The sequence below is a fragment of the Dryobates pubescens genome, chromosome 5, assembly GCF_014839835.1.
Source record: "Dryobates pubescens isolate bDryPub1 chromosome 5, bDryPub1.pri, whole genome shotgun sequence".
In the NCBI taxonomy this organism is placed as follows: Eukaryota; Metazoa; Chordata; class Aves; order Piciformes; family Picidae; genus Dryobates; species Dryobates pubescens.
In genome coordinates, this window is record NC_071616.1 from 31,160,745 (window position 1) to 31,185,621 (window position 24,877).

The 24,877-nt window shown below is 37.7% G+C and overlaps 1 protein-coding gene across 3 annotated transcripts in view; it reads left to right on the forward strand.

The window, feature by feature from the left end:
- Positions 1-7,614: 7,614 nt before the first annotated feature.
- Positions 7,615-24,877, forward strand: part of PTPN21 (protein tyrosine phosphatase non-receptor type 21) — a 34,743-nt gene continuing 17,480 nt past the window's right edge. For all 3 annotated transcript variants that reach the window (XR_008462263.1, XM_054161939.1, XM_054161940.1), the window contains exons 1-7: positions 7,615-7,983; positions 17,735-17,904; positions 20,054-20,151; positions 22,604-22,671; positions 23,094-23,164; positions 23,835-23,922; positions 24,138-24,226. Coding sequence is in view for 2 of the 3 variants with exons in the window: in XM_054161939.1 (XP_054017914.1) it covers positions 7,804-7,983; positions 17,735-17,904; positions 20,054-20,151; positions 22,604-22,671; positions 23,094-23,164; positions 23,835-23,922; positions 24,138-24,226 (764 nt within the window). In the remaining variant the exon portion in view is untranslated. The remainder of the gene's footprint in view (positions 7,984-17,734; positions 17,905-20,053; positions 20,152-22,603; positions 22,672-23,093; positions 23,165-23,834; positions 23,923-24,137; positions 24,227-24,877) is intronic.

Consider the following 24,877-nt stretch of genomic DNA (forward strand, 5'->3'; position numbering starts at 1 on the left):
GTGGGTCGGAGCACCCCGGAAGCGGTGCCGCGGAGAGGAGGGGGGTCCTGTGGCCCCAGCTGGGGGGGGCCGGCGGGCTGGAAGGCTCGGCCGCCGTGGGCTATCACCGCAGCCCGCTTCTGAGCCTGGGGCGACAGCCTGCTTCAGGCAGCCACCACACGCTCGGAGCCTGGCTCTGGAGTAAAGTTTGTTTGTGTTTTTTTTTTTTTTTTAAACTTACTTCTAAATATTTGCGTTGCCGCCTTCTTCATTCATGTTTTTGATAAAACTGGTTTATGAAGTCCCGCCACATTGCTTAGGATAAGCATGCTCTTCCTTAAATGTTACAAAATTTGAAGATTTAATATGTTTGGGTTTTAAAATGTTTATGCTACTGCAACACAAAGTATGAAAGTAACTTGTAATGCTATACTACAGGTGTACTACAAAACTGGCTTACTATTGAATTTTAGTTCTGTGGTCCCATGTTGCACTGATACAACATGCCTTTGGGTTTGTTTTTTCCTTTGTAAGAGGTTGCAGCATCTACTAGTCTTTATTATGACAAGGGATCAGCTGCAGAAGAACTATGTGGAAATCATGTTTCAGCCACACCATTTATCTTTTATACCCCTGTTTCAGTTTCACTTCAGCTGATTTTAGTGAGCAGTACCATTATGGGAAGATCACAGATAATCAACTTTTTACAAGTAATGCCACTGGGTAAAATAAACTCCAGGCATTGTAGTTAACAGCTGTATTAATCTCTTTCTGCATCACTGCTCCTAATATAACCCAAACATCATACAGAGATAGCCTAGACTAATTATTGCTAATGATCTGAGCTGTTTGCCTGACTGCACTTACACTGGTGTAACCATAAGATACAACTAGGAACATTAGTTTAATTACAACATTCCATTTTAACCTTCCAAGAGATGTGTTTTGCTACCTGAAGATTTTAAATAAGTTATATTACTTTGTAATTGGAACAAGAAAATAACTGTTGAAGGACACAAATAGGAATTCATAACTAATAGATTAGAAAGAAATAGCATGTTTAAAAAACCCAAATTATCCTCTGTAACAACAGGAGCTTATTGCTTCAAGTTCAGCACTGTTACATGAAGGTAAACTGCCTGTTTTCTTCTAATAACAAAAATTCTATGACTTCAGTTACTTAGTACAACATGGTTCAACATTGTACAGTGCCTTGTAAGTAAAAATCTTGCAGATACAACATTTCAAGCTTCAAGCATGTAATAGACATCTTGCATTGCTTGTTTTTCTAGCCCATTCTTTCTACTACCATCTAGAAGTACGTAATGATTCAATAAAGCCCCAGCTATCTTTTGCTTTATTACAAATAAGAAATGGAATTACGATAAACCAGGGAGGCTTCAGACACAGCGAAAAGAGAGAGGTGATGAATAAAGTTAATTTGTTCAGAGAATAGCTTTGAGTCACATGTAGAATCAGAAGTAGTATGACATTTCTGTTCATGAAATCCTTATTTTCCATAGCTAGTGAGTAAATCAAGATACTTTTCCACATGACTTCTTCATTGTTTCAGCATCCTGGGAATGCCCCTGTAACTAGCAGTTTCTAGATTATCCGATCTGTGTTTCTATCACAAATGGATAACTCTCTGTTGGGAGGGTGACTGGTTCTGCTTCCTATTTGGCTCATTTTCAACTTTCTGTCATACCGTTATTCAATGCAAAGACCTGATGCTGGACAGAGTTGCCAGCATCAGAACAAGGTGAATACTTGGCTCAATCTTCACCCTGTTGGCTGATACACTAAAATGCAATCACATATTTGCACTAGCATGTAAGAAAAATCAAAGCTGTTCCAGGAGGCAAGATGTCAATAACAAAAGGGTTTGCCCCTGTTCCATTATGGGCAGGCAGTATTCAACCCATTGGGCAGAAACCTTTTAAATTACAGAACAAAGGCTGCAACATTTAGCTGTAGGAAATTAGTCTCTTCTTCCCATAGTCTTCAACAAGGAGAGAGTATAGGAGAAGATGCAAGTGTTTCTACCCATGCATGTCACGAGGGTTAAAGGGGAGAAGCAGAAGCATGGTATAGTGCCCTGAGGCAATCATTCTCTCTTATTGATGTCTCTTTATCAGAGTTCATCACATGATCATGGATGCCTTTGTCTCTGTCCTTTTTATTAGAGTTAATAGTTGGAGCAAAGCAGGTAATGGAGAGTTGATAAGGAAAAAAAAAATATATAGGGCAAAACAAATCCGGAAAAACACAGAATTCAAACTGGGATTATAGGAAGTAGAAGAAAAAATTCATTCAGGAATGAGTTTGATGAGCTTCAAAAAGAGAAAATGTAAGCTGCAGAGGAGCATATTGGTAGTGTCCTGCTTGTCTCTTTTAAGAGGATATGCTGTCTTTAATGTAAATGCAGGGAATTGGGCAGGAAATTGATGTAATCAAGATTTAGAATGTGACACAGAACTGAGACCTTGTTTCCAGTATGAATTGTTTAGATATATGAAAAGTTGCCTTTGTTAGCCTGAATTTTCATGGCTTGGATTTGTCATGCATTGTATTCGTTAGTTTCCTCCAGCAAGCAACCATAGTTCTGGCCTGTAGCAGATACTAGAAAGGGATATCTGCTTGGTTAAGTTCAAAGTTAATTTATTTTACTCAATATAAAATTCCTCTGAACAAGTTCTTTCCATGTCTTAGGGACTGTTCATTGCAACTATGGCAGGAGCCGGGGAGATACTCCTCTGACTAAAGGAAAGCCCATTGTGTCTAAGAAATACCTCAGAATTCATCATAGTACAAAATTACCTACATATTTCATCTGGGATTAGTGTCCTGAGTAACATGCTATTTGCATAGCAGGTCTGCAGGTTAGACCTGCTCAGACAGCAGCATGTTTTGTGCGCTTTACATTACTGAAACACTTTCTAAGTTTTACAGTCATGAGTCAGCACTCACATACTCACTTCACCTTTTTCCTCATCCTTGACCTGTTTCAAGTTTGTATATGCTTTTGCCTGGCTCACACAATGTGAAGAGGCATACAATTCCAAACTGCATACAGTTGCTGATGTAGCACATGTACAGAGGTCTCCATATAATTTTAGGACTCGAATGCAGCCCTTTATATGATACTTACATTGGTTAAATGTTATTGATACTGCTTAATTGGTATGCATTTAATGCTTGTGGAAACAGTTGTTACTAAGGGCCTAATTTCTACTGTCACCTTTGGGTGTTTTAAGTCCAAACAAAGGCTGAAAGATCAGTCTTTAATCTGCATTTTTTTGATGTGTGTATTACCAAGAGCTGAAGCTTTTCAAGGACTTGGGTTTAGCTGTAGACATGAATAGATGTGCATAGATCATTTGGTATGGCACATGTAGATTAAACCTTGAAAGTATTTCCACGCTGCATGAAAATAAAACCAACAGATTTTTGGTAAGCGATTTGTCTTAATTGGAAAGGCTTAAAATAAATGATCATATGATTTTAAAAAGCAAGGATTGCCTGCTATTTGTTGTAACCCCTATTTCTGTAATGCCCCCGTAGCCAGAGAAGCAGCTGTTCATTGCTGACATTCTCCCTGCCAGGCATTCCAACTCTCTGAGGTAATGGGCTACAAGCATACGGGCCTTCGCTTTAATTCTTTCAGCGTATCCTTCCGCATGGATAGAGCGAGGGGAACGCCTCCAGGAAAAGAAATTAAATGCACACAGACAGAGGCACACAGAGACGGGCGATTTGAAAATATTCCCGAGAACGCAGTTTACGCTCATGCAGCACAACGTCACATGAAAGAGGCTGCCTGAAGAGCTGGCTGGCACAGGTTTATTTTGTTGAAATATTTTCTTCCACCCCCAGCTCTTTACCCAGTGGAATGATACCCAGAGCAAGTTTTTTGAGACAGGAAGTGAGGAATGTTTTCAGTATGAGTGATCTGAGAAGAAGGTGGGTTAGCAGAGATAGCAGCTGTTTCAGACAAGAGAAACACAGTAAGTCAGTTCCCGAGAAGTACAGATGAGATGGCTCCGGGAGAAAAAGTCTTGGTGGGCTCCAGGGTTTATTTGGTTACGCGTATGTGAAAGGAGGCTTGGCGTCTTTGGATTGATGCACAAGGTAAGGGAAAACAGCGGATAGTTAAAAAAAAATAGCGGGTGCTCTTCTCTGCTGTGTACTGTATGTGTGAAGTTTCAAGCATTTGCTTTTTGAAAAGTAAAGGCTGTAGAACTGTGCTTCTGGAGGCAGGGGAGGTTTGAGATGTGCACTTACTGCTGCTCTTTCAGTCCAAGAGTCATGTCAAAGATTAACTGGTAAAACTAGGGGAGGGTGGAGTAATGATTTTTTTGGGTCCCCAGGTATTTCTCAACTAAATACATGTATTTTAAGCCGTTGAAATAATAGGAACCTGTTCTCGTCATCATATATTGCAGTTTTATTTCACGTGCTGTCATTTTTGCAGGCTGTTTAAAAAGTCTTTTAAAGCAAAATGCTAATTAGTGAGGGGGAGCGGGAGGTGTAGATAAAGGGGAAAGATACCACAGTGCTCAGTAATCTTGTGTCAGTGATGGCCATGCTGCTATAATTCTACCATTTTTGAAACTATGTGTTTGTGTTGAAATATAAATATACAAAGTTTGGCCACTGAAAACAGTTTTAGTTTTTGTGTGAAAATTCCTGGCTTGCTAAATAAAGGCTTGTTATTGTAGAGGTAACTCCTGGCATTATGTAGTTGCTTTTTGCTAAAGTAACTTCATAACAATGCAGATGCATGCGATTTAAAGTCATGCAGAAGGCCAATATCAGAGCACTTAGCATGGCAGAATGCACAGCTGCTGAATAAAAACAGGACAGCTGTGTTTGCTGGAAGTACACATGGCTCAGTGTAATTCATCAAATGACATTATTCTAACCTATTTTTTATGTCCGGAATATTTTTTTCCAGCTGGTCTTCTGTGACATGAACTGAAAGTTTGATAATTAAGTTTTCCTTGATATAAATGCCTTCCAGAAGTAATGAATTCTGTCAGACATGTACTGAGTTAAAGTGAAGTAAGTTGGGATAAAGGCTCGGTAAACAGTCAATGAAAACAACAGATCATAACATGAAGACCACTTCTGGCATGTTCTGAAAATTCTGCTCTAAACTTCCTTCCTGTGCTTGTATTGCTACCTGTGTTGCATAGCAAAGTAACCGAAAGTCTGGGATTCTGGAAACATCAATGCTGATATGAGGCAATTTCACCTGTCAGGTCAGCTTTTAGTTAGTGATTTTAAATTAGGATACGTCTCTAAAGGTCTGTTGGGGACATGAAAGGTTAAAAGTCTTTTATAGTCAGTGGTACCACATAAAATCTGAGATATACTTCTGATTGCAGCTTTGAAAAAGTTGGTTTCTCTCAGTGCTCGAGCACCAAAGTGTGTAACTGCACAGAATGTGTTGGAAAATGGGCCCTGAGGACGTGAGCTGAGGTCAGTCAGCTAGAAGTTACTCTGCCAGGAATAAACCCAGTGAGAGATTCTGCTGGCAGTGGGCAGGAAAAGAAAAGCTCCTATCTCTACAGCATTCCCTGCGTGCTGCTCCAGGGGGGCAGGATTTGGAGGATCAAAGTGCAGAGCGAGTAATAAAGTGAGAAGTCCCTGTGTATCCCTAAAGTTTTCAGAGAAACCTGTTGCTGTTGGTTGTTAATGTATTCTGCAGCTCCACCCAAAATTAAATTGAATCAGTTTGGGTTTTTTTTGTTTTGTTTAAATATATGTATTTATTTAGATTTAAGGTGATAGCTCTTGAGGGTGGGGATTGTGTAGGATGGTATAACTGCTTCCAGATTATTAGAAACATTGTCATGAAATATACTTATGATCATTCCTTAGAGTACAGTTACAAAGATGTCACTGGGGAAAAATGCTGTACTGTCTCCTCTTCTTCCCCATTTTTGGACTTGATCTTTTGCCTCCTTCTTTGCCATGCTGCTGCTTACAAGGGAGTGCAGAGTCTGATGCGAGGTTTTCAACCTAAAGTCTTTGGTTGTGTTGACTAACATTGAATTTCTAGGTATGAATAGAAATGTGAAAGTAGTATGTGGCTGTTGAGTTTAAAAACAGGTGTGCTAGGAAGAGTACTTCTGGTTCCCCCACACCAAATAAATGGGTATCCTGATGTTATTCCTGCCTGATAATTCTAAGAGTCTTCAGAAACCAAATGACGCTTTCTAAAATGTGCTTCTAATACATACCAGCCTGGGGAAAAAAAATTGGTGGTGTGTTTTTTTTTTTCCCTCAGGCGGTGCGGTGCTGCCACTAGAGGTCCCCGGGCACAGCTCCCCACGCCAGCAACGGCTAACAATGAGAGGAAGAAGCATAGCTGTTCCCGGGGCGGCGCGGCCCGCCCTGAGGCGAGGCCCGTGGACAGTGCAGGCCGGGGCGCGGCTGTCGCCTCGGCGCGGGTCGGGCACGGCCGCCACGCGCAGGGCGCTTGCTGCGACCGCTGGGCGCGGGGAGGCCAGGCCCTGCCCTGCTCTGCTCCGCCTCGTAGAGCCGCGCCGGGCGAACAGCGCTGCAGGCGGGCCCGTGCTGGCAGTGCTGAGGCGGGCTGGGGTCGCGGGCGGTTCAGGAAGCGGTGCAATCCCCCGGAGAAGCCACGCATTCACTCCTGTGACAGCCGAAGTAGCGACTGCCCTTATAACGTGCGTTCTAATGCTGAAAAAAAGCTTTGTATCTATAGAATGCTTTTATTTCGCGTGTCCTGCAAAGCAACACTGGCAAGAGTGACACGTTTCTTAGGCTAGGGTGCATGCGGTAAGCGAACGCTTGACAGAAGAGAACGGCGAAGCTTGTATGTTACGGAGTTGATAGGAAGAGAGGGCGTGAAGGTGTTGGCAAAAAAGTGGGGAAATAGGTGGGTTACTTTAGACTGCGAGTAAGTATGCTTTTCAAGGAAGAAAACCCCCATGAATGGTTATCGGAATTCACATGGTCTTTTGAGGCGGCGAAACATAACCGGGAACGTCGTACAGCTCGCTGCAGTTCAGAGAAAATTGGAGGAATTAGCTTTTAATTGTCTGATAGGAAATGGATAAAGCGTGATCTTCAATGCCGCTCTTCCTGCCTTTATGTTTTCCCATAATCGCTATGGGGCTTGGGTTTGTGTTCAATCTGACAGCCGTTGAGGCTGCATGCTCCTGCTCTGCAAAACAAGCCTGGATGACTGGATTTCCTCTTAAAAAAGTGATTTCGTTCAGTATTAGTAACTTGGGCAACTTGGATTTTGTAGATTTTTTTTTATTTAAATACTGATTCAACTTAGAAATATTTTAAGACATTGCAGCCACATTTGATTAAGATTCATTACTCACTTGTGAAAGAGTTTTGTTTTGTTTTTTTTTTTTTAAATAAAATGTCGACTTGCCAAAGACCGGTAGTGTCTGTTGAAAAGCCAGAAACTCTGGTACTTACTTCATTATTTGAATACATAACAGCCCTGCATTTTGGAAAAGTAGACTGATTATTATGATCATTTAGATTTTGAAAAAATATACATGCTATTTTTCCCATGTTGCCATTCCCCTTTCAGTCAAATAATTTCTGATTGTTGTGTTTATTCTCTTTTTGCTCTGTACTAGGATTCCAGTTGATGCCTCTTCTGCTTATCTCTTGGTGGAAAACTTGTTTGTCTTTAATGGATACTGCTGCTGGTTAATCTCTGGAGACTTCACAGCTCCTTACTTTTTGAAAAGGGATAGCTATCCTCTCCTCTCAAGGTCATCTTGGTAGTAGCTTTTTATCAGTAACCATCTGTGGGCAAAAAAGAAAATGCCTCTACCTTTTGGGTTAAAATTGAAAAGAACTAGACGTTACACAGTATCCAGCAAGAGTTGCTTGGTGGCTCGTATCCAGCTCCTCAACAATGAATTTGTGGAGTTCACGCTGTCGGTGGAAAGCACGGGTCAAGAAAGTCTGGAAGCTGTGGCTCAGAGGCTTGAATTGCGTGAGGTAAGCTAAGTGTCCGTTTTGTGTTTTTTACCTCTAGATGACCTACGTGGTGAATCCATACCATTTGGGGTAATCATATTTACTGGAGCAGCTTTTCCGTGTTCCCATTGTTTCTTCACCTTTTGGTCACAATGGGGACTTGGATTTTTCCAAAAGAGTTGTACAACTTGCTTTACAAAGCTAGCGAATGCCCAAGGGGACAACATGTGAGAAGTAGCAGTGAATGGAAGCTTAGAGCAATAAAGAAACCACTGTTCTTTAAGCCTGACAATGCTGATACTTCTATTTTAAAAGAAAAACACAAAGCAACAACAAGGATTTCTACCTAAGCGACATGGTTAAGAATTAGTGCAAGTCTTGAGACAACTTTTAGCTAACAATATGAAAGAGAGTGTTATTTGGGTGCATGCATTTTTTTAGTGATGTATTAATGCCGTGGAAAGAACTTAACAAAATGTCATAAGTGTACCAGTGACTGGCTGTTTGTATTCCTTGTTCAAATACCACAAACATATTTGCAGACACTGTCTTGGAGCAATGATGTAGTCATTTAGATCAAGTGCTGGCCTCATGAGGAAACATGGTTTGCACTAGTTGAATCTGTATTTATCTGTGTAACCTATTACTGTTACCCATTTGCTGGAGCTTTTACCTGATACTTTGTAGGATCCTTCTGGAACTGAAATTCACTCTTCTCCCATGCATTTAGTGATTATTAATACGTCTCCTGTATTAATTTAACTACTTCTGAAATGCTGAGCTGCAAAATGTTTATGGAAATCAACATGGATTACCAACAGATGAACCAAAGTCATGTTTGATAGTTTTGTTGAACACAGCTGGATTTGATTGCAATGTTTAAATGCTCTTGGTCCTGTGTGAAGTGATATTTATCACTAGAGTCTCAAAAGGCTTAGTTCATTTTGTAATCATTAAACTGTGACAGCATGTGCATTTGGGGGGGACAGGAGAGAAAAAAAAATTGCAATAAAAGTATAGTCTTGCTAACATTCTTCTGAGACATGCTTTTGCTCTGTCACTATGTGGTCTGTCACATAATGATGTTTTGAATATGAGATTCAAATATAGGAATGAAAACCCTACACTTAAGTTATTTTAGTGATTACTCTTTTCTTGGTTATCTATCTAATAACTTTGATTATTTCTTTTTTAATGTTATATTTTTATTAAGCAATGGAAGCTACTTGTAACGATCAAAAATTGAGCAAATACACTTAGGATTCAATCCTGCAAACATTTATTACTGTATGCAGCGTTCATTACTGTAGGGTTTCTCAGTAGGAAATGCTATGTATATAGCTGTTATCAGAAATATTTTTTCTTTCTCTTTGGAAAATAATTATTAAATGGATGTGAATCCATTAATCGCTAAGTGATTGCTTACTGTGGTTGGTTTCAGTCCCAATATGTATTCCTATAGATTATTGAAATACTGGTTTTAGTGTGCAGTTACTTTGGAAAAATGCTATTCTATGCAACAGTATGACTTCTGTTTTTTTATACTGCTCCTTCTAGCAAAGGGAGAATCTAACTACTCTTGTAGCCTTGGTGTTTTGAATGTATCAGATACCATCTTTTTAGAATTCAGTTATTGTTATGTGACTGGAGTTTGTCAGTTTTTATCTATCTGCTTTCAGATGTCTCTGCTAAGTCAACAGAAGGTAGAGAATTTCAACTATATTTGGTTTGCAAAAAGCAAAGACTTTGTCTTCCTGAATGATGACTGCTAGCTTTTATTGAACTAGCCACAGAATGTTGGAGGTGCAGTTTTTTCCAGCGATTCTTCATTATCTATTTATTTGGAGCTACTCCTAAAAGTCTGTTTGGGAAAGAAACAAAAAGAAAAAGATGGAAATTCCCTCAATTAAGAGTCATATATCAGGCAAAGGAAGTTGACAGTATACTATTGAACTCATATCAGATTCCTTCAGTCATGCATTCTTGCATGGATTATTTTGGCTGGAAAATGTGTTCCAATAAAAGGGAATGGAAAATAGGGATATAAATTACTTTCCAGAGCTTGCATTCAAAAAATGTTGTTCTACCTTTAAATAGATTTGTCAAGTAGATACTGGATCATTCTTAACTGCTTGCTTAGTAGAAAGTTTTCAGACAGAAAAATTTGCTCAGCACTTTGCTGAAACGTGCAAAACCAGTATTAGTCCTTGATACTATAAAATGCTAACTACTTTCTATAAGATGTTTCATATTGTTAATGTGCTAAGCACCCTTAAAGCATGAGCGAATTCAAAGTGTTAAAGTAGGAGTGTTAAATTATTTAATGCTGAGACTTAAAACAGTTACAAAAGCCAAGGCATCAATTTTGGATTGCTGTGTATGGGCTGTGCAGTTATGACACGTGGTTCCCATGCACCTTCAAAACAGTCTTTTGCAGGGGGTGTGAGGGAAATCTTGACCTTTGTTTCCCTACACACAGAATGGTATGTTTTGCAAATTTTACTCTTCTGGTGTAGTTTGCAGCTACAGAATTTGGACAGTGAACTGAAAAGTTAATTTTTAATGCTGTGCTATCTTTTAAGATGTTTAACAGATCTTTATGTAAACATCTTCAAATTATGCTTTGTATGGCAAAACATCATTTTTCTTTTGATTTTCTAAAGAGCACTTTCAATTTTCAAATTGCATACAAGTACGGACACATACTTAGGCTTTAGGAAGTCTTAAATATGTTGACAATTTTCCTTTTTTAACTGTATAGTAGACTTTACAGAAAAGTGAAATGAATGCTCTAAACTAAGAACATCTTCTAGTATTCCCAGAATGTGACTCATCAGCAGCGGGTATGTAATCTAGCTCTGTTAATCTGAGGAATTGAGGAAAGCAGCCAAAGGAAACAGGGAACACAAGTTAGTTACCTTTTGTAGGACAGCCTGCCTTTTAATCATGTGAGAGAACTATAACCAAACTTATTTATGCAAAAAAAAGCTGTAGTTGGTGTGGAAAATCATTCTGGAATTACAAGTTCTGAAAAACTACTGAGAGCTGGGATTGTTAACTGACTTAAAAAGCATGTGCAACACTGTTCATCTTGCAGCTAGGGCATGAAAATACAGATTTTAAAAGTGTTTATTTTTTTTAATGTTAATGCACCTAGATACCTATAAAACATGTGGTAGGAAATGTCACAAGTGATTTACCTTCTCTTGCTGGATCTTCTTTTATTTCTGTTTTCTATTAACGCTTCTAAACCAGAATGATGGGGCAAATTGAGCTACTGTGTACAAGCAGAGTCAGACTCTGCTGCACATTCATGGTAGAGAATTGGACCCAGGTACAAGAACTAATAGCAGGGAACTTATGTGGAGAGTGCGTGTTGTGCGTATGCAGGTTCCTGTGTTTGTTTTGGACTTTAATAGAAAAGAAAGAATCAAGGTTGTCTGGAATAACTGAGAAGTTCTGAAAGAGTGCTTCAGAAACATTTAAAATATGCTATAAAACTTTGCTCTGAATTTTGAAATATCAGCTTTTGTTTGGAGATAACACACATTAAAAAAACCCTTTTAGTTCAGCGTCGTGGTTTCTTAATGTGTGTTTTGCATACGTAAAGAGTGTTTTAAAAGTAAGACCAAGTGCAAACATTATCATTCCTACTGTGTATGTTAGTAAATGTATTAACCAGCAAATAAAAGTTGAGCTGAGTCATGACAAGAGGGGTCATCAATATGTTCATGCCTTGTAGCAAAGTCTGCCAAAATTTTAGCCAATGTGTGAAGAAATAAGAGGAGAAGCAGTGCTTGTAGCTGAACTTCTATGGTTTCCTGCGTGAACCAAATCTTTAAAATTAGAAAAGGAGAAATTGTCTTGGAAGAGTGTTTATTGAAAAACAAATGACTCCATCTAAAAAGTATATTAAGTGTAACTGTAATTTAGGATCCAAGATAAATGGGAGGACAGAGTGGCCTTGTTGCAATTATTGTTGTTCTTCATTTTTATGAAGGAAAAGTACAGGATTAGCATTTAATCTTGTTACACTGAGCAGCACAAAATGAAGTTTGTCCTATGAAAGCAATAGTGGCAAGTAGAAGCCTTGTCCCTGATTTCTCTAGCTTTTTATAAAGTGAGGTCAGAATTTGAATATACCACTTAAGTGTTGGGTTTTTTTTGCTGTCACAGTGTCTTATGCATTACTATACAGGTTTAGACTTAGACTGATTTTGACAGAAGATATTTTCTTCACTTCAGAAGGAAAGACATTAGTTTTTTCAGAAGGAAAGACATAATTTTTTTAGGCTACTTTGACATTTTGCATTTCCTTGTTGTAAAGCAATCACAGTAAGTCTCTGATGAATGGGAACACAATGTGTTTAATGTCAGTGCTCTGTAAGGTGTGACTCAAAAGCGGGTATGCGAGTCCATCCTCCTTGGAGCTTTGGTCAGTGGTAATAAAAAAGTGACATGATATAAAAAAAACTTTCTGCATTTCATAGTCATGGTGATAAGTGATTTATTTCTGTAAGAGGTTAAAATATGACTTGGATATAACATCTGCTCTGTACTATGAAGGTATTGTTCTTGAGCTTGTAAATTAGCCTGTTTACTTTTGTTGAATGTGCTGATGAGTATAATCCGCCTTGCCTGTCAGAAAATTATTCAAGATACGCAAAGAGTGTAAAACAATGTGTTGTGATTTGGGCCTTATTTTAATTCAAGTGAAGTAGAATGCCAGGCTACCTTGCAAAATACTGATTTTGTTTCTTTATCCCTGCTGTCATGTTTTAAACTATAGTTGTCAGTTGTTTTATTTAAATAGCATTTGTGAAACCCATATTGGAGTAGTTAGAAAACAGTTGTGTAGATGTGGGGACAAAAGGTTTCTATTATTAAAAAAACTAAGACTTAAGACTTCTCCTTGTATTTGTATAGCTACCCTGCTAAATACTCCCTCCTGCAGCTACAGTTGAGGATCTTGTCAGAACAATAACAACGACGAAAGGCAAAGCAAAAATACCCTGAAGTGAGGATAGGGAAAAGAGAGGGATTATATGAGGCTAGCCAATGGTCTTCCTTTTTCTGCAAGAATTGGTTGTGGTACTATATAGGATTGTGCAACTTTCCACTCTGTGGCTGGTACCTGGCAAGACTCAGGGTTTTTTTTTTCTTCACCATTTCCAGGCAGTCTGGAATCTTGTACGCTAGTCAGTCCAGGCTGCTCCACATCCTTTTTTCCCTAGAAATGGAGATTTGTGGAAGAGGTGGTCTGCTGTGATAAGAGTGGAGAATTTTCAGGGCCTTTTGTCTCCTTCCATAGCTCTTACATCAGGCACCAGGTAAAGCTTTCTCTTGGTACCTGTCAGTTGTGTGTAATACCAGAGTATTGACTCAGTTCTTCTGCAGGCAGTTTATTTAACTGTGATACCCTGAACGCAGGAGCTGTTTGTATCCCAGAGTATAATAAAGCTTGATACAATGGAGCCCATGGGCTAACTAGGTGTTCATAACTTCAGATGCAGTGCTTATCCTTCAATAACAGGGTGGTGTTTTCAACTCTCTTCAGGAAAGTCTGATAGCTTGTTTTGTTTGTACCAATGTAAAAGAGGAACAGCTGAAAGTAGATTTTGTTTGCATTCTTCTGTAAAACCTGCTATTGTTTCCTTTTTTAAAATTTCTTCCACCTTAGCATGGTAATTCCTCAGGTCATGGTACTCTTGAGGCAGGTAGCAGACTGCATTAATTAGAAGGCACTGTATTAACAATTAGAAAACAATTATCTTTTCAATTCTATTTGTTACTGGTGAGATATCCTGTAATACAGCAGATGGAAGTTAGCTGGGAAGTATATAATTAAATACATAAACTCTGAATACTGCTGTGCTTCAGAGGAATGTGTGGTAAAGTCTATTTGTCCTCCCTGCTTTGTTCCACAGAAAGTGGTTGGACTTCTTTCATTTAGTCCAAATTTTTACAAAAGATGTACTTACTTCACCCGCCCCCCATCTTGTTTTTAAATCTATTTTGTGTGTGTGGTTTATTGTGGTTTTGTTTGCTTGCTCTTTAAAGAGGGCAGTAACAGTAATGTTGTCTCAAGATCCTAAGGAATACAATTTTTTTGTTCATATTATATTGCTGAAAAATGAAAGGCCTAGTCTAGTTTGGGGATCATAACAGGTACTGTTAAGCTCAAGTGGAATGATTTACATACATTTGATATCTGTCATACGTAATTGTCATTTTTATTCCTTTTCTGGATAGTGTTAACTGTGACCAAAATAGACCCCTCTGAGATTTCTATATGAAAACCTATTTCTTACACTGCTAATCAGAATAACAGAGGTATACAAATGATGTTGAGATTAGAGCCAGAGTGGAATTCTTTTACAGATGAGACTGATTCATATTAAGGAAAATAAAATTAAATGCTTCAATTAGTTGTAGCTAACTAATATCAGTCAGTTGGCACACGGAAGAACGACTGTCTATCTCACTGATGCCATTTCAAAGTATAAAACAGATGAGTGACAAAGCATGCTCAACAGATACAGAAGTTGGTGAGAATTTTCAGATGTAAAGGTCAGGTTTTAGAATGCTTTCAAAAAAATGCTTTTTAAAAAAGAGATGTTATTTATTTTGCATACAAGAATTTCTCAGTAAGCTGTTTCACTTTGTCAGCTCCAATTTTATAATGATACTGAATTCCATAGTATTTTTGAGTTTTAAGTGACCTCTGAGGGATGCATGCTCCCACCCTCTACTCAGGAAGACAGCTTGGATCAGATGGCTCAGGGATTGACTGCCTGTGTGAGTTTGAATGCTTCCAAGGGTAAGGATTTGGGTAACTTTTTGGTTACCTGTTCAGTACTTGGCTAGTCTTGTGAAATTTTTGTCCTGATCTGATTGGAATTTCCCATGTTGCAGTGCTTCTTTCAAGAAGCAGTCTTTCACTGTCTTCTCTATACCCCACTCTAAAGCAATTGTAGTCCACAGTAAGATTTTATGCTGGTTTCTTTTTAAGACTGATCAGCTCCACTTCTCTGATGCTCATTGTATTTCTTGCCAAAATATATAATATAGTTACAGTACTGTAGTTTTGTGGCACTCATACCGGATGAAGCTTCTCTGCTTAGCTTATAAAGTCTGCTTGACTTCATAGCTGAAGTCACTTCACTTTCACCAATTTGTGAGCTGTAATACTGTGTGAAGCTTTTGGTACTTTTGTGTTCTTGATAACTCTTGAATTTGTATGCAAAAATGCTTACCATTCCTGTCGGTAATGGCAGAAAGCAGCTAGAAATTAGAAAGTAACTGTATTGAAATGGTGTTATTTTTATTTCTATTGTATTTTCTTTAAAGGGATCAGGTCACAAATAATTCACTAAAATGAACCTCAAAGTAGTATTAATCTTAACAGCTTAACATATTTTGAGAATTCTGTCATGACATTTTTTTAGCATTGGTTGTTGTCCTGAGCTGCTAATAATAAAATGTTTTAGCAATGAATAAAAGTGGATTCTATTTTAATCAGTGCGAATATTCTAGGGTGCATAAGCTCCTCTGAAAACTCACAGGATCAAATTCTGTCCTTGAAGTTAAGTGAAAGGTTTGCATACAAGTCAGAAGACAGGCTTTGGTGCATAGCATTTTGCTTGGGTTTAATGTTATTCTTGGTAGCTCAGATTACCAAAGTTTACAAGGGAAAATACCATGGCAGAAAAGTCTTGTTTGAAGATATGCTGGATTCCAGAGAATATTTTAAAATGCAGATATGTTTTTCTTAGTCTGTTGCCAGTAACCACTCCATTCTCTTTGTAGGCAAGTGGTCAGTGTTTTAAAGAAACAGATGAATGCAAATGATTATCATGCCTTAAAAATGGGTTATATATTCAGTTTGGACTTCAAAGTGTATAACCAGGAGTTTCTTACATCAGGGACTTTGAAACTTTTGTGGTGTTAACAGAAGATTGTGCTCTTTCTTTCCTTAACTTTCTGTTCTACATCTATCTTCTTTGGGGCTTAAATACACCAGGGCTGCAGATGCAAGTTATTCAGGCTGACCTGTTGGGCAGGTGGACTGGGCCAGCACAGTAGACTTTCTTTTTAGAAATCCTCCTAGCAAGTGAGATCAGGTAGCTTGTGGCAGGTAGTTCAACTTTAAATGTTACTTTTATTTTCTTGTCCTCTGGTTTCCTTATTATCTTGCATTATATATACATTGCATTTTTATAGCACTTGGAAGTTACAGAATGTGACCATCACAATCTGACTTTGGCTTCCGTCCCTGTATGTGTAGTGTTAACAGTTGTGTAATGAGAGAGGGATACAACTTTTCACATGCAGTCCTTTCCTCATTCAGTCTGCAAGAAAGATTGAGGAGCTGTAGTTTGGTGTGTTTTGTGCTTTTGGGTGTATGCTGATGTTGCAGTTCTTAATGGAGTTAGTGTGATACTACTGCTAATCATTCCTAAAACCTTAAGGTACCTCCTTCTCAATATGTACTGTCTTCTCGATATCTTTGTGGGATAGCACAGCTTACCACACATTATTTCTTGTGGTGGTTTTCAAAATGTCCTTATCATGAAACGATTTTGTATATATCAGTGTTCTGCCTTCTTTTCCAGACAGTTTTTCCAAGTGTAGTTCACAGAAATTATTAATGTTAAAAAAGTTAATTTTGATGAATAGTCTTTTTTTTATAAAACTTTGTCTTACCACCTTTCTTTTGTCTAAGTTAAAAGCAAGTGTTGGATTAACGCTGTTGGGTATTTCTACCATTTCCATCTATAATACTGTTTATGTAGCAAGGACTTGGAGAATTTCCATGCATATACATTCAGACTTAATTGGTAATTTGTAGCATTCTCTTATCTCTCTTCCTCAATTAAAAAAACTTGCAATTAAGATTTCTACTTTTGCTATGATAATACTATGAGTATTTTGCAGTCCTCAAGTCTGCTGATCCAGGACTGAATGAAGTAACGACTGAACAGTATTTTAATAATTTTAAACATACTGGAGAAATTTTAAATTTGAATGAGTGGCTCTACTATGTGAATTTAGAACTGGACTGTGGAGAGATAGAAAACTATTCTGGTCCAAACTCCTTCTCAGAGGAGATTTAATCAGTTAGATTGCATGTTGTCCAGTGTGATTTGACATTCCAGGCATGGACATTGCTCAGCTTCTCAGGGCAATCTGTTCCAGTGCATACTGTATTTTGTATCTTCTTTTGGTTGAGAGTTGCCTGCCCATGCAAGGTAGCTTGCTGCTGTACCTGGTCATTTTCTTTCTCATTGGATGAGCCATAAATGAGCTGTAATGAGCTTGTCTTTCGCCAGCTGTCCTGTGCTCTTTTGTCCTCCAGCATCCTTCATGTGAACCTGCCTGCTAGTACCCCAGAGAAGCTGTACTTTCTCTCCTGCTGTCCAGTGTAATTTTCTATTTGTTTTCCTCACTTCCACTATTTTTCCTGTCACATGTAAAAGCTTACTACTAATATTTCTGAGTTGCCACAACAGGGTCAGGGACTATTAACAAATGAAGAATAATTTTGATAATGTTTTAAGCGGGGGGCCCTTATGTACATGGATTGCTCATGTGAAAGTAATGTCTGGTTTTGATATTAAATGTCTCTCTGGTTCTCCAAGTTTTCAATAAACCCATAGTTATAGGCAGTCTTTTAAAAGCATTAGTTCTAAGTAGCAAGATTTTAATGAAATGCATTTTATTTAATATCAGAATAATAACATTTTTCATAATTGAAATACCTGTTTTACAGATTACATATTTCAGTCTGTGGTATTATAATAAGCAGAATCAGCGCAGATGGGTAGATTTGGACAAGCCTCTGAAAAAGCAGCTGGACAAATATGCCTTGGAGCCAACTGTGTATTTTGGAGTAGTGTTCTATGTGCCTACTGTTTCTCAGCTTCAGCAGGAGATTACCAGGTAGTCTTCATACATATGTCAACCATTTTGCTTTCAGCATTCTCAAATGTATGCTTTCCCCTCTCCCACCCCTATAGCAATGGAAATTAATACCTTAGGCATAATTTATGTTCAAACTCTTTGTTTGTTTCTTTTTCAAATATTTAAATGATGTGACAGGCTAAGCAAACAACTAACTTTTTAGTGACCTTAGGTATTCAAACCTGTTTTCAGGTACTCACGTGGTCAGACTTTTAATTGGTTTAGTCTCTTCGTGTTGGTCTTTTTTTTACATTTCAGCTTGTTTTATTTATGTGTCACTGGGATGTTATCCTTGATATCATACATACATTTCTACTGTGAATTTGTGGAACATCACATAAGTGGTGACTGCAGGGAAAAGGGAAAGTTGAGCATATATACTGGCCAGTTATTCCTATGGGCTTCTACATTGTCTTCTAGTATCTCAGTGTGCGTAGTTGTGGTGATTTATTTGTAACAGGGAAACAAGTACAAAACCAATAAATGCATCAAAACCTTAGAATTGTTATTTCAGAAATATGTGCTTGCATTAATTAACCCATTTAAGCTCGTTACTTGAAGTTGGCCCTGCTTTTAGTGAGAAATTAAACCACATGGCCACTCAGAACTCCTTTCCAGTTTAATTTATTCTGTGGCTACGTGCAACTGCCTCTATATAGTAGTCAGTGCTAAAATACCTTGCCAGAGTCGTTTCCTACTAATTGTGGTGTGAAAGCTTTTCATAGAGGTCAGCTTCTCTGTGGAGATACTGCTGGTGTGATGATTGTTCAATGTCTGGCAGCTTTAGTTTTTATTTTATGTGTAATTTCTGTAATATTATTTCCTTTCTGACATAGCATTGCATTAAACAACTAAATTGCCTGGAAAATCTTGATTGCTCTTCTCTGGCACTTTTATTTAAAGAGTATGATGCCTCTGCTGGAGCTTTAACACACTTCACAGTGTACTGCCACATAGAAAGCAGGAATTTGTGCCAACCTTATACTCAAGTCCTAGAAGATGGTACTTACTGTAATGTACAACAGCGAGAGTCTGGAATAGCTTCAGATATCTGTGGATTTTTTTCATGCCTTTTCAATATAAACGACATTGAGTGTGTTTAAGCAAATTATGTGTTTAATGTATGCCAGGAAATAGAAACATCATAGGCAAAAGATATGGTATTTTTACTGTAATGAAATAGTATCAAGATTTTTTTTTTTTTTGCCTGTATGTTTACTTTTCATGGCAGTTCTATGGAATGAGCTTATGTTCTGCTGCTTGACTGGCAAGACTTACTTAACCAAATGTCTTGATATGCCATGGCTTTTTCTGGTCCTCTTTTTTAAGGCCTGGGTTTAGTCTCAACTGTTCTTGTCTGTGTTGTATAAGGATGCTGTCTACTGTTACATGTCATACTGTTTTTGTACTGGGAGGGTTTAAAATATACTTATAAAATGTCACTGTATTTTAACAGTCTGTGTTGAATAGTAAGGGAGGATAACCATCTTTTAGCTTCAGGAAAATTAATGTGGATTTTACCAGACCTTTCTAATAATTGACTTAATTGCAGCACACTCCTCTGTGTGTTCTCAGTATTAAAGCCTTACTTCACAAGAGTTAACATACCATATAAAGAAGTTAAAGAAGGTTTCAAAACTAGGATTATAGAAGAAAAATATCTCTGTAACCATAATGGCATTTTTGCGTTTTAAGGTGTTTTGGGCACTGGATAGGGTGTTCCATGGATGGCTGAAAGGGGGAGAAATCAACTAAATAGTGGTTCAGACTGTGAACAAATGATGTAGCTAGTAGTGGTTGGACATGACCCAGGAAAAGGTCAGATGAAAGCAAAAGGAAGAGGGAAAACCAAAATACTTGTTAGGTTACGGTAACAGATAGAAATTGTGGAGATGCTTGTTTTAAGAGGTAGCAGTATTTGATTCTACATTGATGTGTGGAAGTTAAAGGAGGAGTTGACAAAGACCATGAAATACTGGGTCTGAATGATGAGGAAGAATACCCTCCATACAAACTGGGAAGTGTAGAGAGGAAGGGGAAATCAAAGAATAGGAAATGCAGGTATATTAATCTATAGTCTCTTCAAATTAAGAAGCCCATGTTACCTTTTTCTTTTTTTCTCACATAGGTATCAGTATTATTTGCAATTAAAGAAAGATATCTTGGAGGGCAACATTCCTTGCACACTGGAACAAGCAATACATCTGGCTGGTTTAGCTGTTCAAGGTAAGTAATACAGTTGTGCCAATTAGCTAATGCAGCATAAGAAACTTTGCTGATACATTCTCTATTGCGTATTTTCTAGTTATCACTCAAAGACCCAATTTATTACATTACGAAAGGCTTACTCCTTTGAGCTATGTCATAAGGGCTGAGGAGGGGGAGCGGTGGGATCAGTGGCCCTGAACTTGCCAGTATTCCTGTGCCTGCCTCAGAAGTGTGCCTGACTATCTAATGTGCATTTTCAGGAGCTGGGTTTGAATTAGGCATCATAGTTCCTTTTGGGGCAAAGGCTTTAGTCATCTGCTTATGTCAACAGACCTTTCATCTGCTTCTGTTAAAGAAGACTCTTTATTCTGGCATGGTAACAAGATAAAGAAGCATGTTTTAATAAATAAGCAAATTCAAATATAAAGTAGTGCTTGTATCTCCACTTTTTCTCCAAAATAGCCTAACATCTAAGATGGTTTTAACTAAGTATGCCAGACTGTTAAGAATTCTTATGTTCTTCACTCCTGAAGACCCATTTCTGTGATACTTCTGAGAAAATGGCTTCTTTATTTTTCCTAGCTGGGGTCAGATGGAATAGAGTATACACCAGATAACTACCAGTTCTAAGTCTGTCTGCGCTGATCATGTCTGGTGTTCCCTTCTAACATGCTTGTCCAATCTTAAATCTCTCAAAATAGACTTTTTTTTATGACAGCAGCTTTGTTTAGTGTATTTGTTTATTGCTTCACAGTGAATGCCACTCCAGTGTGTCTAACAGCAATTGTAAATATGCCAAAACCAAAAGGGACTTAAAATCATTGACAATACATACAACTTTAGGGGGTGTGTGTCTTTAATTATGTGTGTTGGTAATCACATTAAAGACTACAATTAAGTTTTTTTGAAAATGTAGTTACCAGTGGGGCTGGATTAATATATTAGTGCCTTGTTTTAATAATAGTGAGTCTGTTTAGTCCTGGCCCGGATTGATTGGTCTTCATGTGACAAAATCTTGTTATTTTCATATCTTTAGACAGTATAAATGTGTCTCTGTTCAGTGAGTTGTTTATAGAAATCTTTTAATATAGTTGCCTATCCAGATGGAAAATATTTATGCTTTTAGCTTTCACATTCCATCTTCAGTCATAAGAGGGGAACTATATGTGTTGATAACATAGTGAAAAACAATCAGAAAACAATGCAGGTTCTAAATTAATGTTCTCTGATGGCTGAAGTAGCTTATACCAGATAGGTTAGTTAATTTTAGTTGGTGAATGAACAGAAGCAGTTGTTTGCTGTTTCAAGTGAACTGGTTTCAAGAATATCTGTGTTTGAAATAATTACAATAGGCTTATTGTAAACCCTGCTCCGTCTCAATTGCTGTGTTGCTGTAGCACGTCACAACCTCTCCTTGTAACTTGCGTATTAATTGTTATTGCTTAATAAAAATCTGGTTTCTAGATTTATACTATTACAGTTAGTATAGAGTATAGTATACTATACTCACCATCATAGGTGAGAAACTGTAGTAATGTTAATAGGATCTGTGTACTTGGGGATTGTTTTTACACTTTTGGGAGCAGCTGTTCCATACAGACTGCTGTTCCAGTTTCTCTTGTGAGGCTGGTACATAACTTTTCCCCTTTAGCCTGGTTTACTTTGGTTTGAAAAGTTGGCTATTTTTCTCCTGGAAACAGAGAAAGAGACAAATTCCTTGCAATGCCCTTTGGTATGATGTAAAATCAAAACTCTTAAGTACCTTTTGAACATGCCCCTGAGTCTGGGAAGGCTTCTCGGTGCCACTTTGTGCATGTCTTGGAGCAGGGAGCTACATTATAGTTGAGAGTGGAAGAGTGCTCCATTAGCTCTGTAGAGTGTTTGAGTCCAGCTGCTGGGTAGAGAATCTGATGTACTGCAAGTAATTAAATATGTGACAGGAGTGAGTGAAGAAGATAGAGCCTGACTCTTCTCAGGCAATGGGCACAAACAGGAATGTTTTTCTAAACATGAGTCATTTGTCATGAGAGTGGTGAGATGCTGTAACAAGTCGTCCAGAGAAGTTGTTAAGTCTTCAGCTTCTCGTAACTTGACGAGAGAAGACTGAGACAATCTCCTATAGCTGGTCCTGCTTAGGGCTAGATCTCCAGGGTCCCCTTCCAGCCTCAACCATTATGTGATTAAAAAGCCAAACAAATACTTGGAGCAACACTTTGATTGTTTTATAATTTCTTCTTCTTTTCCTGTCCACAAGGAGTGTTACCATTTTTTCTGCACAATGTAAAAGGTTGGGAAATGTTTTTCTTGGCCCCTTCGTGAACATTACTGGTTGGTTTGCTCTGTTGTTTTGCTCTCAGATTGTGATTCAAAGGGATGGACATTTGCTACTTGGAGATCTTGATGCAATTAATCAAATATTGAATAATTTTGTAAAAATGTTTGAATACAATTTTTTAAAATTATTTTTTAGCTGATTTTGGGGACTATGATCAGTATGAATCTCAGGAGTTTCTGCAAAGATTTGCTTTGTTTCCAGTGGTAAGTACTTATGTTAAATTGGTTAAATTTAAACTCTTAAACTGATAAATTTAAATCTTTCTTTGGATTTCTAAATGCAAATGATTTTTAAAGACTCCATGAGCCATCTAACTTACTGCTCCCTAAATTGTCCAGTTCAGTAAAGGTTTTCTTTGAGACTGAGATGTGAAGTCTTATGTTACACAGAAGCAAAGATATTGCAAGATATTTTCAATTTTATTGTAAATCACGCAGAAAAGACGATTGGACTAGAAATAGAAAAGTGAATAAAGCCACTTCAAAACAGTGTTTATGCATTTTGTTTGTGCATATTACTGCATCTAAGTTCCAAGGCTAAAGTGGAGGGTTGGTTCATGTGTGTTAAGAAACAATAACCATTACATTTTTGGTATTTCATCCTATAAATACAATCTTACTTTAAGGGCTGGCTACAAGAAGAAAAAATATTGGAAGAAGCAACACAGAAAGTTGCCTTGCTACATCAGAAGTACAGGTAAAATTTCTAAACTATTACTTAATTTTGATGTGATTGCTTCAGTATGTAAGTTGGGAATCTCAAAAGACAGCTCCCATTTAAATTACTTTTTCACTGATATATCTGCATTAAAATTACCAGAAAAATTGTTGAATTGAAGTGGAAAGAGAACAGAATGACTGATAAATTAAATACAAGGGTTCTGCTTAAAAATTAGGAATACAGGGCACAATAAAATAGTGTAACTTCACCTGTATAATGCTTCTCAAACTTGTATATATGAAGTTGTGACCCCAGTAAGGATCACAGTATTGCAGTATCACAGTATCACTAAGGTTGGAAGAGACCTCAAGGATCATTGAGTCCAACCTGTCACCACAGACCTCATGACTGGATCTTCCTTGATAAACAACGTCGGCAGATATGGAGGGTAGTAGAAGTGTAGAGACAATCACTGTGCCAGAATGCTTGTGATCTTAGTTAAAAGGTAGTTAAAGGCAGTAACCCAAGACAAAGGAAAGTTAAGTTTTCTGTTGTCAGTGCCATTGGTACAGATGAAAACAGCATGATTTGCTGATTGCCTGGATGTCTTGGGGATACTTTTCAAGTTTTGATAGTCTCAGAGTTAAAAAAAAAAAAATAAAAATTCTTCTTGACAGTACTAGCTGGTTGTTGTTTTCATTTGTAGAGGCCTTACTCCTCCTGATGCAGAAATGTTATATATGCAAGAAGTGGAGAGAATGGAGGGCTATGGTGAAGAGACCTATCCTGCAAAGGTAAACAGGGCTTTAATCTTTGTCCCGGTTACTGTTTTTTTCCCTATGTAAAAAAGATTGCTTCCTGCCATAAATAAATAAAAACAAAACTCCACACCACCTTTCTTCTCCACCAGATTTGTAAAAGTAGTAGCTTCTCATGCAACTTTGCTTTCAAAACAAAATTTATTTATTTTTTTTTTAAATATTTGCATAATTCTTACAACTTCTTACAGGACAGCCAAGGAAGTGATATATTCATTGGAGCATGTCTTGATGGTATCTTTGTGAAACACAAAAATGGTCGTCCTCCTGTTGTATTTAGGTTCGTATTGTTCCTTCTCGATGTATCTTTGTGCACTTCATGTTTTATGTCTGTTCCTCACTAGTGTGAATGGCTCTTGCATGTTGTGTATTTACTAATTTCATAAACCCAAACGTTGTCTTGTAGTCATCACATGATGGTCAATACTGAAGCCCATGGAAATTTGTCAACATATTGACTGAGCGATGAATCATTTAAAGCCAGTGGATTCTAAGAGATTAATATTTAATATCCGTTCCATTGCAGAAGATTCACTGAGTCAAAGAGGTGCAATTCTCTGCACATCCTGGGATGGCCATATTGATTTATTTAGAAATATTCAATTGTAAAATTGTTCAGGAGTTCTTTTCATATATATCATATATAAAAGAGATAGAGGAAAGTCACATAATAGCATTTGTTTTGTTATTTTGTTTTCCTACGTTGTTTAGTTTATTAATGTTACGATAGTTACATTGTAGGCACAGGCATATCTGCAGTTTACCTATTTCCTGTGAAATGGCCTGGTTCTGATTGACTTCAAGAGGGATTGCTTGGCCATCTTGGAATACATATTGAGGTTATTTTTTAATGAATCTCAGTTAATCTATCAGAGGAGCAGGAAAAGCTTTATTCTTAGTGAACTTTAATCTTCTAGAATATACGTTCTGG